This window comes from Scatophagus argus, chromosome 1 (assembly GCF_020382885.2).
Source record: "Scatophagus argus isolate fScaArg1 chromosome 1, fScaArg1.pri, whole genome shotgun sequence".
NCBI classification, from domain to species: Eukaryota; Metazoa; Chordata; class Actinopteri; family Scatophagidae; genus Scatophagus; species Scatophagus argus.
The window spans coordinates 12,574,174-12,592,734 of record NC_058493.1 but is presented as its reverse complement, the minus strand read 5'-3'; the positions used below and the strand labels follow the sequence as shown (position 1 = coordinate 12,592,734).

Below are 18,561 nucleotides of genomic sequence, written 5' to 3'. Positions count from 1 at the left end.
CCTGACATTTATTTCATATCTCCCAGAACATATTCACCCTCTCACACAGGAAAACAAGTTATAACCACAGAAATCCATAATAAATTAGTTTTTGCCTCCACTGAATTCTATTATTTTTCTATGTGCTTGGGCTAAAGAGAGGTTTATGAGTGTGTGTGTGTGTGTGTATGTTTGGGGGTGGGGTGGGGTTTAAGACTGGGACCAAATTGTGCAGAATATGATCGTGTTTTTAGTTATATTGAACAAGCTTCATGGTTACATCTTCTTAGTTTGTGACACTCATCAAACTGAGTATCCGAGCATCCTTTACTGATCTGTTAGTACACGTACACACACACACACACACACACGCCCAAGGCAGAGATTGGTCTCGAAGATGTGATGTGTGTTTTCCTGTTTTCACTAAAACACAATTAGTCTCACAGCATGACTGGCTGTCAAAGAATGTGTGCGAATCTGTTATTTGAGTGCCTGTATCTCATTGCAGGAGCAACAGAGGTGTACTTCCTGGTTGAATGCACATGTGTTTGTGTGTGTGTGTGTGTGTGTGCATGCATGTGCAGGAAATGAGCAGGTGGGGGGGCATCAAAGCTTAAGCTAATTACAGGCCTTGAAGGCTGTATGTAAGTAATGAGTGATAAATGCTGAGAGATTACACACACGCAGACATGCATACACACATCTCAGTAGGGCTCAAATAGCCACAGGTCAGCAAACAAACAACTATTAGAGTTTCACAGACTCACAGAGAGCGGAGGTGGAGGGGTGTAGGAATGATGAAAGAGGAAAAAAAACAGAAAAAATGAAAAAAAAAATCCAATCAGAGTATCATTCCTTAGGCACAATAAGACACAAATGAAACTGCTAGTCAATGCTTATCACGTATTCCTGAAGTCTGACTGACGTTATACCGCTTTTCCTTCATGCGTATCCCAGCTGACTACGGGCGAGAGGCGGGGTACATCCTGGACTGGTCGCCAGTCAATCGCAGGGCTGACACATAAAGACAGACAACCAAACACGCTCACACCAAGGGTGCAATGTAGAGCAGCCAATTAACTGAATGTGCATTTTTTTGGGATTGTGGGAGGAAGCCGGAGTACCTGGAGAAAACCCTACAGGGAGAACATGCAAACTCAGACCTGGATTCGAACCTTGAACCGTCTTGCTGTGAAGCAACAGTGCTAACTGCACCACCATGCTGCCCTTTTTGAAGGACATCTTTGTCACAACTGTATGTATAGTCACAAAATAGTTTTGAAATAAAATCAGAATTTATCTCAAAACTCTGGACAGAAGGAATTAAAAATAAATAAAGTGAACACAGAATTTAGTAACACAAGTAAAGTCTGACTCAAAAATCAAAATACTTTTACCTCCAAACTTTACTCAGCTGAAGTACTTCAGTACATGTGTTTTTTGTAAACTTGCGTTCACACGTAAGACTGCAGCTCTGTTAGCTCTCATCCTGCCATTTTAATACACATTTGCCTTGTTGGTTTATCCAGCACAGCATACTTGCAAGCTCCTGCTAGTAAGCTGTTGGACACTGAGGGGATATATGGACCAGTAGCTCAGTTTGTAATTTGCTAAGTGAAAGTCAGTTCATCCCAAAAGTATTTTCTGTAGTCTGGTAGGTAACGATTCTGTTCCTGCAGCATATAGTATTTAAGCATAACTGTTTCAGTGATCAAATTATTTAGACCCAATAACAGCAGCTAACGATCAGTGGCCGTTCAGAGACATAAATCAAGGTAAGATGGTGGGTGGTCTGTATTCCAGCCCAGTCTCTGTCATTATATGGAAGTTTCTGGTTTTGATTGACAGGATGTTTTGCTGAAGAAAACAAACAAATTTCTTCCATTGTCAGGCAAAAGTCCAAGCATCTTGTTTTAACAGTCCAGATGAAACTTCATTGATTGATTTACAATTGGCGGCTTCAGCTGGAAACATTTGTGAGAGGAAGAAGAGGAGGTTCCAGAGAAAGATGGAGGTAGAAGAAAGGCGACACACAGTCTCAGTTGGACAGATAACACATCAAGCACACACACACACACGCACATGCACTTTGATGGATTTTTCTGTGTTTCTGATAGACCAAGGAACTTAGATGTGATCCTGTGTGTGTGTTATGCAACAGGGGCAGGGCAACGTTATCTCTGTCAGATGAAGACTTTGTATTTGACACCAATCTCTCACTCACTGTCTCCTTGGACCACACAGAAGCACACACATACACACACACACTACAGAACATTGCAAACAACAAAAACTCCTAAACATCTAAAACTTTTGTCATACTCATAACGAGAAACTTTTGATTGAAAAATAAATCAGTTTCCAAGGGATCTTCATTATTCCAAAGAACATAAAAAATATTGACAGGCAGTTGACTTGAGAGTTTTGTTCTAATTTCAGCTGGATGTCAGAGGAAAACTGAACTTACCCAAAGACAATGAAAAGTAAAATCAGCGCAATGTTAGATGAGGCGAACCTCACAAATCATAACACTGCCTTGTGAGGAAAAATAGGCCACCGCAATGTTGTTTTCTAGTCAGTATTTGAGATCAGCGAACAGATAAATGTATGGAGACTGAGATTATGTCACAGCCTTTTTCTAAAGTGAGAATGCAAAATTGATCTTTGGGTCAAAGTGTGTTATATTAAATAAACTGTGATATATTAAATTGGCTCCACGGCAGATGGACCGAGGAATAAACTGACTTAACTGATGTTTGGTTCTAGTTGCCTAGCAATGTTACACACTGACCATATAAATAATCAGCATTTTTTTTTTCTTCAATACACCTTACCTTCATATGAGATATGTTATTTTGTTTCATTACAGTCCAACGCCACACTCCGCTCCTAAAGCCCGCATGAGTCTCATGCTTTATTTGTTCATCACCAGAATTAGTAAATCTGAATTGCTAAATTTGAAACATTGTTAGTTTACAGTTTACTTTGCTTTTCACTGTTTTCACACACTCATCATGCTTGTTAAATTAATGTGCATATTCTCTCTCTTTATCGTGCGCACACAGCATTGTGTTTGAATGCATTTACTGTATATGTCTTTGTCAAACATTCACGCTGTTTTCACACACTCTTTTTCACCATACATTGCTTAGACACACACACACACACGCACGCACACGCGGTTACGATGATAAGAGTTTGCGGATGCAGTGGTATATGAAGTGTTCAAATTGCTACTTCAGATGCAGTTAGATGAGCCTGTAGAACGAGAAGCAGGAGGCATTGAGAGGAGGGGAAGTAGTTCCAAAAGCAAGTCAGCACTCCTCCACCACCTCCTCCTCATGCTCTTCCTTTCACTTGTTCCCTCCTCTCGATTTATCTTCCCATCTGCTACTTCTGACTTCTATGTCTTCCTCCCTTCCTCTCCGTGTTTTTTTTCTTCCCATCTGCTTCGAGCACAGGCAGCTAGTGAGTCGTCTGACTCAGGAGTGACCTGGTTGATGTGCTTCACTTACTTTTCTGTTAACATACGTCACCATTTTCTCTGTGTTGTGTTCAGTACAGAATCAGCAGGTGGCTCTTTGCAGAATAACAATTTCTTTATTGTTTTCACCATGTGTAAAAGTGAATTTCCAGTTTCCATCGAAAACCAAACACGCATCTCACAGCATCACCAACAAACTTCTACACCAAAACCTTTGTCCCTCCTGGATCAAACACTCACAACAGGGACTTTCCTACCTAAATATCTGAACACTGGATAGTATTGCAGCAACATCCAGTCTACACTCAGTAAATAAATTCGAGTTATTCGAGTTTCTCTCCTCCTTCTCCATGTTTTTTTTTCACCCTCTTCCACCAGCTCCTCCTCATCCCTCATCGTTCAGGCACATTTTTTGTACCTTTATCGTGCCTCATTCCTGATGTATATCATTTTGCTTGTGTCTGCTTGTCTTTCCTCCTCCTCATTTCTGTTCTACATGTCCCTTTAGTTTTCCCTCCTGCAGTTAGATACCCAGGTGTCTGAAAACATGGTGGGAAAACATGCACACACACACGCAGGCACAGCTGTATCATTTGCAAACCAAGTGATTTGCTTTAAGCTGGGAACACGCCTCCCCATGTGTGTGATGCTTGGTCTTCATCAAACATCTGTGTATATCGTTTTCCACTGTACTTCTTAGGACCGCATCTTTTACAGAACATTTTTGTTTGGTCCATAGAGTAATGAACATTTTAGGATTGCTAGACCTAGTAATTAATTAAAGTCAGTGTATGTTAACGCACTGCATTTTAGTGTTTGTTTGTGTGTTTTTGTTTCCAGTTGATGATGAAAAGGCTTCTTGTAGATTCAAATTATTCCACTGATTTGCATCTGTTATTTGTAAATGCTTATGTCTCTCTCAATGCTAAAGGCAAAAAGCTAAAACTACAAAATTAAACATAATTTAATCCCTTTGCGTGCAGGGTAAGTTTTCCAACATTTCCACATCTTAGGTAAAATCACTAACATATGATTTCTTTCTTTCATTTACTCTTTTGTAACAAATATTGAATGGCTGATGTCCACAATAAACCTGGACAAGGTTTCTGCCTTAGGTTTAATATTGATAAAACAGACATTTTAATTATTTCTTTTGATGGCCATCCTGAAGTTCTTTGGCATACACTTGGCCCTTATTGGAGCCTGGTAGTGCCTGCAGTCATGCTTCTTTTATCTCAGAAATGTAGAAAAGCTCTCATCTTCCGTTTCATTATAGGAGACCAAGAAAGTTATTCATGCGTCTATCACAGCCCACTCAGACAATTAATCCTCTTTTACTCGTAAGTGAGAATTGAATTCTGATCGTCTGAAATTCGATTGTCAGACTACATTTGCTCACATTTCTCCAGGTTTATTCTCCTTACACAGGATTCCACCATGTTTTTAGAATAACTTAAAATTATTGTGATCATGTTCAAAGCACTGCATGGAAGAGCTCCAACTATACTTCTGTGTATACATTTTTACAACTTTAATCCTAACTTTCTCCTTTTATCTGGTTTTGCCTTTTGTGTACCTGTAGATCAGGTTTTAATATATACTATATTGAGTTAAAGGACATATCCTGATCAAAAATAACAATCAGATCCCTTGCGGTGGTGCTGGAGGCCAAGTTAATGCTGTCCAGAGTAGCTATGTCATGTGGGTTTTTATGTCCTTAAGAAATGCCAGATTAGTCAACTGATTGGTTTCAGTTGATTGGTTTCTGGTTTGTTTTATAAGTATAATTGTGTATCATCTGCATCAAAATAATACCTTTACCTACATTACCTACAGGATACATGCATAAGGTGAATGATATTGGCCCGAATACAGAACCTTGTGGATCTCCATGTCTACCTTTACCAGCTTAGTGCTCCTTTATTTCCATTTAAATGTTCCAATCTTTCATGGTCAGTGCTATCAAATACAGCACTAAGATGTAAAAAGACAAGTATAGAGACCCCTCCTCTGATGCCATTAAAATCATTTTTAACTTTGACCTGTGCTACGGTACACACTAAAGCCTGATTAGAAGATATAAGAAGAATAAACAATTGTTGTGTAGAAAGTAACATAACTGATTGGAAAACGCTCTCTCAAGGATCTTAAAGGTTAGATATATTCCTGTAGATGGCTAAAATCTTTTGAAGATTTTTTTCTTCATATTATAGAGAAACGTATTCTTTAAAAAAGCTCTACAAAGTTGTTTACCAAAGAGATGACCTAAACTGTACTGAAGTGCTAATGCTTCCTGAACAGGGAAGTACAAAACAAAAAGTACGTTTCTGTTCAAGGGAAGATGTTCCCTTTGGGCCATGTTTTGTGTGTGTGTGTGTGTCTGTATTTGTGTATATTTCTGTATGCACATGTAGTCCAGTCAGCATGATAATAAAGCCATAAGGAGACCCTCAGGTGTCAATGAATCATCCTCTAAACAACCATTAAGAACTCAGCAAGGGTTTTAGGATAACTGTGGATGCAGCACAGCTGGCGTCTCTCTCTCTCTCTCTCTGTCTCTCTCTCTCTCTCTCTCTCTCTCACACACTCACACACACACACACACACACAAACACACACACACACAGACAAGCAGCAGTGCTTTACATGCCAGTCATCAGTCTACACTGTTGATTGTGATGATGCGTTGCTGAAGCTGCGGATGCCTGCAGCATACTGAGTAGTTTTCTTCTGTGTAGGCTGTAAGATCGGAGCATAGATGCAACGCTAGATGGTAGTAGTATCCCTTCAGGGTTTGTCGGTTACTTTCTTTTACCCCATAGCAGTAGCAACACTGGCAAGTACACTGTTTGTGCAGGAATTGACTGTTGCATGAAGAAGAGCTAATTTGAATGAAGTCTTCGCTAGGAGTGGAAACAAGAAGTCACTCAACCAGACCTGGCTCAAGTTTCTGTATAACCTGTGAAAAGCGTAGCTATATTTGTTCTGCTATTATTTCATCATTTTGAAGGCATCAGAAATGTTGCAGTTGATTTATGTTAATATTTGTCAGTAATTCACTTTACATACATATACACACACACACCCGTCATGGGAGATTGAGTTGTACCATGCTGTGTTGGCCACTCAGCCTGGAAATGAGAAAATTCACTCAGGCACGACCGGACAGCCCAGGAAAGAGGACTTCACTAATTATTAACATAACCAAACACACTCACAAACACAGAACTGAATCTCTCTCATAGCTACAGCACAGCAGCCAGTACTCATGGGAAATTAATTACCATGCTGCACACACACACCAACAGAGACATGCTGAGGTAGGCCTAATTAGGTGTCTGATAGTATAGGCTTAACAAAATTGACCACATACACACACATGTGAGTGCACACATTTATGCTCTTGCATATCAATGCAGAAAACCAGCATTTTTCAGTCACTTCCTCTGCTGTCTGGTGACAGTTCCTTTATTCTTATTGTTTTTCTTTTTTTGTGTTTCTTCCTAATTTACTTTCTCGACTCATTACTGACACGTCATCTGTGTCATCTCTGCAGAACTTTTATCTTAAAAAAAACTGTGTCTGTGTATAATTTGATTGTTTTATTACTTCACTGACATGTCTAGTATTTAATTTTTATAAAATCACCTTTATGTATAGCTGTTTTATACAAAATACACCTAAGGTTGTTTAGAGGTAGATAATGTTTAATTGGAGAAAAATACACAGAGTTTAAGTGATCAGGTTTCTCTTTAGTAGAAAAATTATCATGTTTTTTTGCTTTTGGTTGTCTCTGTGTCTGAGGAGAAAGTACTAGGAGCTGTGTGCCATGCTCATAGACTGTGAGTGTAATAAATACAGTGATGTTGATGAAAGCTGCAGTTGCTCTCATTATCAATTAATGTGTAGATTATTCAGTCAGTAAAATGTCAGAAAGTAGGAGGGCAAAAAACAAAGAATGGCCCAGTAGTGACTATGAACTGACTATGTAAGGATGGAAAAAAGATGAGAAAGAAGAAAATATGAAAGAGAATATGACAGAAGAAGGGGTTGCAGATAGAGGGGAAGATAGTCTGTTTTTTAATCCAGCTTTCTTTATGGTTCCTAATGAAACGCAGCTAATGCTATTCATGAGTTATTCTACTGTACCCGCAGTCCAACCGTGGACCTGCCATCCAGAAGGCCATCACTTTGCACAACATCTGACAGAGCCTCAGAAGAAGAAGGGGGGCAGAAACGAGACAGGGAGAAGAGAGTGAAAGGGAAAGAAATGGATGAAGAGCAGGAGGGGGAGGAAATTTATGAGAAACGTGGCTGAAGATGAGACAGATGTTCTTTGTGGGTGGAATCATAGTTGCTGTATGTAAATGAGTACTCTCATTAAATAAGAAAACATGGCTCTGCTGTATACTAGCAACTTGATGAAGACTGAGGAAGTTTATTTCCGTGGCTTCCTTCCTTTCTTGCTGTCTTTTGCTCTTTATTTTGATCCTTCTTGTGCTCTTGTTATTGTACGTATTTATATTTGGATTATGTTCAGTCAGCGTGTGTATCATACTGTATGCAGTTATTGGTTATTGCCTAGAGGCCAGAGCAAATTCGCCTCTGTGCGTTCGAATCAAGAAATAATGTGTCTGAAATGTACAGAGTGTGTGGGTGTTCTTCCTGAGGCAAATATGTCCAAATGACAAAAACATAAGCAATCAGTTGAAAGGACAGCTGGCTGAACTGTTGAACCACAAGATGCTGCTATAAAAATATGGTTTTGTCCTTGTTGTGGAGCTACAGTTTAATATTTCAGATGGCTTCAAAATCATGTTGCAGGTTGAAGATATTTCAACCAATAATAAGCATTAGTGTGACACATTTTCACTGTCCCATTCACTCAGCTGCAGCGAGCAAAGATAAGAACAAAATATTTGTTTTCATGAGTGTACATACATACAAGCCTTACCACAAGGAAATATTCAATTTTATGTAGCCAAGATATGAATTCTGCAGCCCTGATGGAATACCTGAATTACGTGACCGATATCTGTACAGTGATGCATATGTGTGTGTGTGCGCGCTCGAGTGGATAGTTTGTAAATGCGGAGAGACCTTATCAGTCTGGAGGCAGTCACCATAACAGAAGTTGAGCAAATGTGCATTAATGTGGCTTAGAAACTATGTATTACAGTACTGGAATAAAATTCCGTCTGGGTTTCTGTCTGTCCTCACACAGACTTAGCTGTTGCATCTGTATTTCATTACTATAAGCCTTGAGAGTGGTACTCTTAATATAGTATGTATGCTTTTATATTCCATTTTGATACATATACTTATTTGTGATTATTTTCACAGCTATTGCAATTTAATTTTTCCTGAAAACAAAAAACCAATCTAAAAATGAAATAGTGATGTGATTTTGCTGGGGTCTGCACCAAACAAACATCAGGAGAATATGATTGAGGCCAAGACGTCTCTGTAGCAGCGCAGTGTTTTATTTGCAATGATAACACATTAACTTTATCAAAAAGTGGTGCCTCCTGCTATGAAAACAGGCTGCTCATTGATTTGAAACATTGCCTGTAATGGCCTGGGATGTCCCCAGTGTAAGTATTGCATTATCTCTGACTTTAGTTTTGAAACATATATTATCACATATATTATCAGATTGACCATCTGTCTGACCATCATCTTAATTTAATGAAACTTGTTGTTCTCCTTACCAGTGATGTGCAGATCATACAGGCTATCTGAGTTTTTGACCACATAAGATTGTTGCATGCTTTCACTGTTACGTGTATCCACTAACCCATTAGAATAATTGATTTTCACACTCTTAAAATGTCTTTTAGTAATTTCTCTGCTCTGAATTTTCTGTGTAAGATCACTCTCTGTATAAGAGCTTCTTTTTGCTTCATCGCATTACTTACAGCTACCTCAGCATGATCCCCGCAGACAGGCTTGTGCATGTTAAAGTCATGCATCATTACAGAAGTTGAGCTCCTTGATGTTTCAAAGTAATACAAATAAATCTCACAATAATCACGTTTATTGTGGAAATCATTTTTCAGCACATTTTGACATTCTGTTTGGATTCATCCAGTTTTTAAAGTCATGGGAATATACATGATGACAACTCTTTTAGCATGTTATTGCTTCCTGTAGGGCAACATTTCCCACAAAGCTTAAGGAACAAGCAAAGACCCCGAAAAAAGGGTCATGCTCAGTACTAGACTCCCTGTCTGGGTTAACAGAAGATGGATGGACTTCCTGTGGCTGGCAGCTCCTGATGTGACCTGAGTTATGTTCTCAGTTCATCTGTTGAAGCTGCACAGGAACTGGCTCTGTTTAGGTCTTGCCCACTCCTATCTGTTGTTAGTGCTTTATGTCTCATACTACAGGCATGTGTTTTTTTAAGCTGTGGGTGGCTTCCCTGCCTCTGGTGGGTCTCAACATGACAAGAATAGCTGTGTTTTCATGAACCTCTGTCCCACGGTTGAGCAATAAATTTAACCACTGGGTTTCAGACTGGAAAGGTCATCGAAAATAAGACACGGCGGCTTAACAAGAGGAGAGGTAAGAGGTGAGGGTGGAAAAGAGGAGCGAGATAGAGAGGTGAGCTATACATCACAGATGCTATGAAGGTGAGAAGGAGAGAACAGAAAAGTGGAGTGTTTTTTGGAAACTTGTCAAAGTTTATGAAGGCCTCAAGCCAAATTCAACAGTCTAGTCTGGTTATAGGAAACACTTAACTTCTGTCACTGAGGTGAACATGCAGCTGTCTTCTCTGAAACATATACTGTGTGTGTGTGTGTGTGAGAGAGAGAGAGAGAGAGAGAGAGAGAGTGTGTTCATATCATATGTCTGCTTTTGCCTTTAAGGTTCTTGTAATGTCATCTACAGTGTTCATAAGTGTGTTCAATCTAATCAAATGTCCCATATTCAGCACAATAAGCCCCAAGCTAATGTATTTACATCCATCATAGCATGTTCTCCATTACCTCATTTTGTGTGTGTGTGTGTGTAAGCTCATAATACCATCGTTTGTCAGGTTTAATTAGCAATATTCTATAATTTTCTCTCCCTCTCTCTCATCCTATGATAAACCACAAAGAGTGACTTCTTCCTAGATGGGAGCTCATGCCAGACAAGCCTAGGGCAGCTCTGCTAACCCTGACTCCCCCATACTTAAACTGTAATATTGGAATGACACTAGCAATGCAGAGAGAAATCTTTTACACACTCACACACACAAAACTGAATGCAAGGTACTAAGCATTCTAAGTCGCCAGTCCTTTATATTTGTGCACAGAAATTGTAGAGACTTGAGCATGTTTAATAAGGTGAAATCAAAATTGTGAGACTGAGCATTTGGAGGATGTGAATCACTGCAGCCTAGAAAAACAATTTAAAATGAGATTATGGAGCTACACACTCACACCAGCCAACAATATGTTGTTGCAGAGGAGAGATTCAAAGTTAAACACTTCAAAAAGTGCCTTTGCCTTTGTCTTGTGGGCACAGACCATGTAATAGCAGTGTCCCAGCTTTCATTTCACATTTGTATCATGTCATCCTCCTTGCTCCCCATTTCTTTTAGTTGTTCGTCCTTCTGTCAGATTTAAATGTATATATTAAAGAATTAAATGCATTTCTTGCCATTCGGGGGCGCTAGAAACAAGTTGCAAACAGTAAGCCTTGCTAAAATATATATATTTTGTAAAAATAACAGCTATTTATCCAATCTGTATGGATCATATTGGAATATACACCAACACACTGACTCTCTGTGGCTCACATCTTGGTGTGTGTATTTTGGTGACAACCTCTCTACTGGCTGTAATTGGCTGTGTGAAGCAGACGGACAATGTTCTCCAGCTTGTTATCAGACTGACAGGCAAACTGAAAAGGACAGCAGTGTCATTCTAAGAAACACAGTAGACCATGCCGGCGGGAAACACACGCATAGACATAAAAACACCAGAAGTGGACATGCACAGCAAACACACACAGACTCTCGGACACATGTCACTGCTGTGATACTAATAGGCTGTGACAATCAGAAGAGTGTACCTAATGTTGCTCTCAGACAGCTGACTACAGGATCGGTAGGGAGGTGAGATGAGATAATGGATGCACACAGTCAGCTTAATATTGCAAATAGAAAAGAATAAGATAAGGTTGTCACAAGGGAAAAGGTCACGACAGTGGCAGGAGCATAAAGGAGACTTGAATGGATATATGTGCTTACATTTGGTGAGGTAGCAGCTTAAAGAGAAACTGCCAATTTGTAATGTGGGTAGTATATGTTGAACAAATATTCTTTTACTGCATTGCATGTTTCTTGCCTCACAAGTTTAAAGAAATATATTTTAGTGTACTGTTAAGCTGTAATATCAGATAGTTTATTACCAGCTGGCTGCCTTATTGTTTACAGACAAGCCAAAGCACCGCCCAACTCGCAATCCGTCTGCCACAAAGGGGAGCGTTTATTAATCCAGTGCAATGCAGTGCATTCTGGTTGCTGCCCATTTCCAACCCTTTTCCTGAATTCACCCTCTGTTTTCTCTGCCTCAGTTGTATGAAAAGACCAGCGGTGAACTATGACCAATCGCTGTTTTATACGTGGAGTCAAACAGTTTAAATCCACGCACTCACATGGTGCAACAGAAATGAAAGTCTGACATCAGAAATCTAAAGTGCTGGTCCCATTTCAGTCCACTGAGTTGTTCGCTTCTTGAGAAAAGCTGTAATACTTTTCCACCTCTGGCCTTGAGAGTTTTTTGATAAAATTGAATCAGCCTTTGAATCATTTTGTTTCCTTTAGCGCTGAAATGACAGACCTTACTTTGTGGAAACTCGGTTAACTGTCAGTGTAAAATTAACCCACCCTTTTCTCTTTCCCCCTGACCAGACGGGAGACCCTGTTGAGGTGTTCTCAGTGCAAGATGGCTCGCTTCTGCAATACTACTTGCCAGGTATGATGTAAATGTGTGTGTGTGTGTGAGTGTTCATTTGTGTGTCTCTTTTTGTGAACGTCAGTTTGTTGAAATGCCCTTTTCATGCAGAGACAAGCTTGGTCTGGCCATAAGAGAGAGTGTAAATGTCTGCAAAGCCTCCTACCCAGAATTCCCACTGACTCAGTCCGTCTGGCTGCGAGACTCATCTTTGCCTTGGTATGTTTCTGGACTTTCTCACTGTTAGAGTATCAAAATAACATGCACAAAGAAAGATGCAATAAATATCACTGTTCACTTTTCTTCTGTCTGTTGTGATGAGCTGTCCTGCTATGTTCTGATTTTTCAAAAAATCCAATTGTTTACTTCCACTAAAAGATTAAAAGCACTTTGACTGTTTTTTTGGAAAATTCCCTTTGCTGTTGCACTAATTAAATCCTCTCTAAAACTGATGCATAATCTGTTGTCATCAAGGAACAAAACAAAGCTGCTTTTACTTTGTGCCCGAGAAATTCACCTTTTCAACGGCTCCATCCAACAGCAACAAAATCCTCCAGAGAGTGCCACATGTACAGCAGCAATAGCACAAAAACTAGAACATTATGCTAATGCCTCCATCTTCTTTCTTCTTCTAGTTAAGTTTGTCTAAGAACAGTTGTGAGGAGCTCTACACTTTGGAGGAACATGAATCACGTAAGTGTCTCCTCCAAGAGTCTGTTGTCAGTGCAGTAAACAATTGAAAGGGTTGCTTTGTCCACCATATTTTGGCTCTGTCCAGACACACTGGGAACATAAAGTCATGAGTGTTTTTCTCTGTCTGTCCCAGCTAAAGCTTATTCCACACAGTATCAGAAGCTTACGGAGATGGACAGATTACTTTTTTCATTTTATATATTTTTTTTACAGACCTGAGTTCTGTCTCTGAGCAGAAGAAACAAGGTCTGTCTCAGCTGGCATCCATGTTAGAGCTGTACCTACAACAGGAGGTACCTGCCCTGGCACAGCAAATGACACCAGCACTGCCGCCTTCCTGCAGAGAACCCCTCAGCCTTATTGCAAAGGTCAGCAAAATGCATTTTCACACAGTAGTATTGCTATATGAATTTTGTATATACTGCGGAAAAACATAAGCACCATGGCAAACTCGTGCACACATGAACACATATACACGTATATATGTGCAATCATGCCTACCTTTGCACATAAAGACAGAGCAGACAAAAGCAGCTGTTGCTTTTAGCATCCCCTGCTGCGTTTGGATGGACCCCAGCATATGTCTAAGATCTTCCCAGCATCTGTGATTAGGTGTGTGTGTGTGAGTAGGGGTGTATGTATTCCCAGAACAACCTCAGGTCTTACTCTCTTAAAACACACCAGCTGCCTTCACTAGCATTTTAACCACAAAATCCCTGTGTGTGTGTGTGTGTGTGTGTGTGTGCAAGGATATGTTCGTCTCTATCTCTGTTATCTGTTAGCTTGTGCGACTCCATGGCTCCAAGGCATTTAAATTTAAGTGTGTGTGTGCTTTCGTGTGTTGTGTTTGTCCTATCACAACAATTGTATGAGTATGCGGGTGCATTAATTGAAAGCAGCCCAATGAGCTAAGTGTGTTTCCATAAAACAAACATGAAAGTTCAAATGAGAAATTCTCACCCATAAAACCACATGTCAGAGTTAAGTTTTGGTGTTGACGGAAAAACAAATTCAATATGCTGAGGTGTGTTTTTAGCCTCACTGATGATGACTTTGATCCAGAGTAAATCCAGATATTCATTGTCCCCAGAGGATGAAACCTAGTGATGTGGTGAAATATCTTTGCAACAGTTTGGACGATTGCCCTTAAATGTCACACAGATGTTGATGTTAGCCACAGGATGAAAGCATAATAATAACTTTGGCTATCATCTGATTGTTCAGCTACCATCATCACGTCAAAATTTCACTGATACTTGGGTTTAAGGTCAGACACCTACAACATAACAACATCTCGCTTAACATTAACTGCTAAACATCAGCATGTTGATGTTGTCATTGCAGGCAAGTTAGCATGGCAACCGCTGCCATAGCAACCACTGACATTTTTACATTTGCTTCATCACAACTGCTGTGGATAAAACACAAACTATGGAGCTAACAACTTGGTTTACAATGAGCATTAGAGGCTCACAGAGCTGCTGGTGTGAGTGTACATTCTTTCTTCACCTTGTTGTTTTACACACACACACACACACACACACACTTTTCTGTATGGATGATTTGTTTCCACATTTTTGCATAATTTCTTAAGAAGTATGAAGGTGGAGTGAGAGAGTGTAATTTTTGATAAGATATGGATCTGTGTGTGTGTGTGTGTGTGTGTGTGTGTGTGTTTACGCACGCACGCAGGGGATTTGATTGAAAAGCTGGGATAACTGGAAAGCTGCTGAGTAGATGCAGTGCGATATTCCGTTGGGAATGCTGCTTTAATCGGCTGAAGATGAAGAACGAACACTTTGTGGATTAAAGAGGAGAAGAAAGAAGGGAAGACTAAGTAAGAGAACTAGTGGGGAACATAGAGAGGTGAGGTCAGGAAGTCCTAGAGATGGAGAGACAGAGAGGGGGAATGTCAAAGTGTGTCATAACATGAAATGTAAACAGAACTTGGACTGAGTTAGAAACTTTATGAAAGATACTCGCTAAAAATACATTTGTCAGTTTGTTGCTGGGTGATACCTTTCAAAAACAAAAGCAAAGGGAATGAGAAATACAGAGCTGGGAGCTGAGCAGTACAGAGAGAACTGAAGGAAAGAACAAGGGATGGCTGTACTTTACTACTGAAGCTTCAAAGTTTCAACTGGCAGAGTGACTTCAGTAGTTCACTGCTGTGTGTCTGTCTTCGTGGATAAAATCTGTATGGACAATGTAGTGACTCTGAATCCGTGCTGAAGCTAATGGCACACCCAAAGTTGCTTTCTCATCCTCCCTGACTTTCTTATTTTCATGACATTTCATGATATCTCTCACTGTCTTGATTTTATGCCTCCACGCTGGCGACAGCTGTGGCTGGAGACATTATATTTTCATGTTGTCCATGTGTACATCTGTATGTGCCTAGATGCTATAATTCAGCTGAGCTATGAATCAGTCCCCTCACTGGAAGCTTCTGTTATGTGATTGTTGGAACAACTTGAAGAAGAAACCCGCATAACACTGTCTTTTATGACACTGAAACCCTTTATTTTTGATGTATGTATGCATGTGTGTTTACAATTGAAGCTTGTCACTCGAAACCTTTTCGTGAACTTGTTTTCTTCAGACTTGTATTTGAGGCATATCTTCTTTTGAGGCATATGCACTCATCCTAAGCTCTGATCACTTCACATGGGCAGTGTAGAGACAGACACAACACAGTGTAAAATAAAACGTAACAAAAATGGAGCGAACCTCCGCCCTGTGTGATGTATGATTTTGCCAGTATCCACTAAGGTGTTCTGTAGGCTGCCAGTAGGGGGCACTGTGATTGCATGGACAGAATCTTGTGCTGTCAGTATGAAGGAGTGGTGAAGTCCTTCATTTCACTTTCTCTCAGTATTTTTTTCTCAGACATCTTCTCTGCTTTTTTAGACTTGTATTGTTTTCTCTTTGTCTCTCCTGTTTGCTCTCTCGTGTCCTTTAACTGTCCCTGTGTCTCTCTGTCCTCTCTACATCTGTGCTTCTGTCTGTTCTTGCATCTTTTTTGTGTCTCTCCTCATTATTCTTCTGTGGGTGTGCAGCCCTTTCTCTTCTTCCCTTATTTTTCTCCTCACTCTCCCTTATGTTCTCTCTCTTTAATGGCTCAAGTACATAACAAATGAGGAGTTTATTATTGTGTACTTAGGATGTTCATTGTGCTTAACAAAATAGGTCATTACTTTGCACTGTGAGTGTATGTCTATAGCTCTGTGTGTGTGTGTGTGTGTGTGTGTGTTAGGGGTCTAGTTTTTTTTTACAGCGGGGAGTGTTTTGTGCAATAAAACCATCCTTTATGCTAATGGCTACTCCCTCCACAGCGCACTAATAGTGTTACGCAAACATGTGTGTTCATGTACACTGACACACACAATGAAGTAATGCCACAGCATCATTACTGCTCTTAATATACCCAAGAGAAGAAATGAGAGAGGGAGAGAGTGTGTGCGTTTTCTGAGTATTATGTGCTGTATTTGTAATGCGCTGTGTGTGTGTGTGTGTATTCCTGTGTGCTGTGAGCTGTGTGATATACATAGTAGGATGTGTGTGTGCCTACACCAGGTTCTGGCCTTTTGTGGGTTGTGTGTGTGGGTGTGTGTGTGTGTGTGTGTGTGTGTGTGTGTGTGTGTGTGTGTGAGTGCAATAAGCAGTGACAGATGAGAATTGGCCGTGGCACATTTTATTGCCTCCCTCAAGCAACTTCCTCTCTCTTGACTTTGTGTGTATGTGCGTATCTTTGTGCAGCGTATTTGTATACAGTTATATTCTTTTACACTGTATTTTTTACATTTTTACTATACCTACGTGTATTGTGGATCTTTCCCAACATATGTGTGTCTTTGTCTGTCTGTTTTATATTTTTTATTCAAATTGTCTTTACGCGTATGCTTCGCATTGTGTGTGTTTGTGTGTGTGTGTGCGTGTGTGAACTTCTGATTCTGCTGCATCAGCCCTTGTATTGGAACCCGTTTCTCATACACACCTCTTACATGCCCGACATGTTACCCCATAAAACATACAGACGCAAACCTTTGCTGTCTGCTTAAAACTGCTCCTCTCTGTCTTCTCATCCTCTCAGCTGCATTCATTTGCACTCTGCTGCCTGACTATCACTTCTCTGCTGTACTGACATTCCCTCTTCTCATTCGCTGTGAGACCAAGTCTCTTAAACTGTAGCTTTTCATATGAGAGTTATATTTAGCTTTTGGAAGACACCTCACAGGCCTGGTTTTCTAACAGGCCAATGCCAGCAATTTAATTTTGAAATCTTGAATTGTGTAAAATGCTACAGAAAAATCACAAGCCTTAAAGCCTTAACATACAGTATGTGCTGGTGACAGTCTCAGTTTAATGAATTTTATTGACATTAAAAAAAGCTTATTTTGCCAGAACGTTATGGTGATGTGATATGCTGTTTCATACAGTTCTTAGTGTAGGAATCTCCTGCATACATTTTTGGTGAGCATCCTTGGTACAAAAATATGAGTGGATGGTCTGTTCTACAGAATGACAACATAATTATATTCAGATATGCAGCTTGAGCATATAACAGAATATGATTCTTCAGCCACATGAGCTACATTACATGCCTTATCTACAGTACAACAATGTGTTCATTGCGGTTTCTGCATGTGCATCCACCAGGACATGTACATTATCAGATAACGTGTTATCAAACAAAACACTTTCAGTGCAGGAAAAAATAAAATCTATTATTCTGTACAACAAACGTCCTGTTGAGTCTTATCTCAGGAAGGAAATGCAGTCTTTTTTGAGTTTGTAAGATTCTGGGTTGAGTTCCAAAGTTGTTCAGTGCAGACATTCATCAATGGAAACTTTTTGAAGTCCTAATTACACTGAATTGTTGTATTTCCTCATATGATATGTAAAGCAGGCTAAATGTAAAAATAGTGGCTCCACATGTAACGGTCCAAGTTTAACTTCCCACACCAATGATTTTTTTTTTTTTTAGCAGAAAAGCTAAGGAGATGAGGGGACGAGATGCAGGATGGAAGGATGAACAGAAGGAGAAGAGAGAAATGACAGGATTAGCATAGGAAAATGCAAAAAGATTTTTCCAAAAGTTAACCATGAAGAAGGCATCCAAAATGTGAGAAGAAACAACCAGACAAACAGTTGACCGACCGAAGCAGCAGACAGCAGGGAAGCGGAGAGTGAGGAAAAGACAACAATGGATGACAAGATTCAGAGGGAGAGAGTCTTATAAAGGAAAAAAGAAGACAAAATCACAGAGAGAGAGAGAGAGAGGGAGAGAGAGAGAGAGGGAGAGTGAGGGAGAGTGAGGGAGACAGGGGTAGTGGAACAATAATAGATGAAGATGGAAAATTGGTGACAACAGAGAAATAGGGGATGCAGCAAAAAGAATGAGAGGAAGAATGAAGAAGGTGAAAAGGAGGGAACAAGTGGATGAAGGATCGGAACAGG

General features: G+C 40.0%; 1 protein-coding gene across 1 annotated transcript in view; it reads left to right on the top strand.

Annotated features, from left to right (window-relative positions):
• The window catches only part of smyd3 (SET and MYND domain containing 3), a 65,929-nt gene that overhangs the window by 5,058 nt on the left and 42,310 nt on the right, over nucleotides 1–18,561 (top strand). The window contains exons 2-5 of the mRNA XM_046383833.1: nucleotides 12,366–12,429; nucleotides 12,520–12,627; nucleotides 13,044–13,101; nucleotides 13,315–13,469. Of these exons, the coding sequence (XP_046239789.1) occupies nucleotides 12,366–12,429; nucleotides 12,520–12,627; nucleotides 13,044–13,101; nucleotides 13,315–13,469 (385 nt within the window). The remainder of the gene's footprint in view (nucleotides 1–12,365; nucleotides 12,430–12,519; nucleotides 12,628–13,043; nucleotides 13,102–13,314; nucleotides 13,470–18,561) is intronic.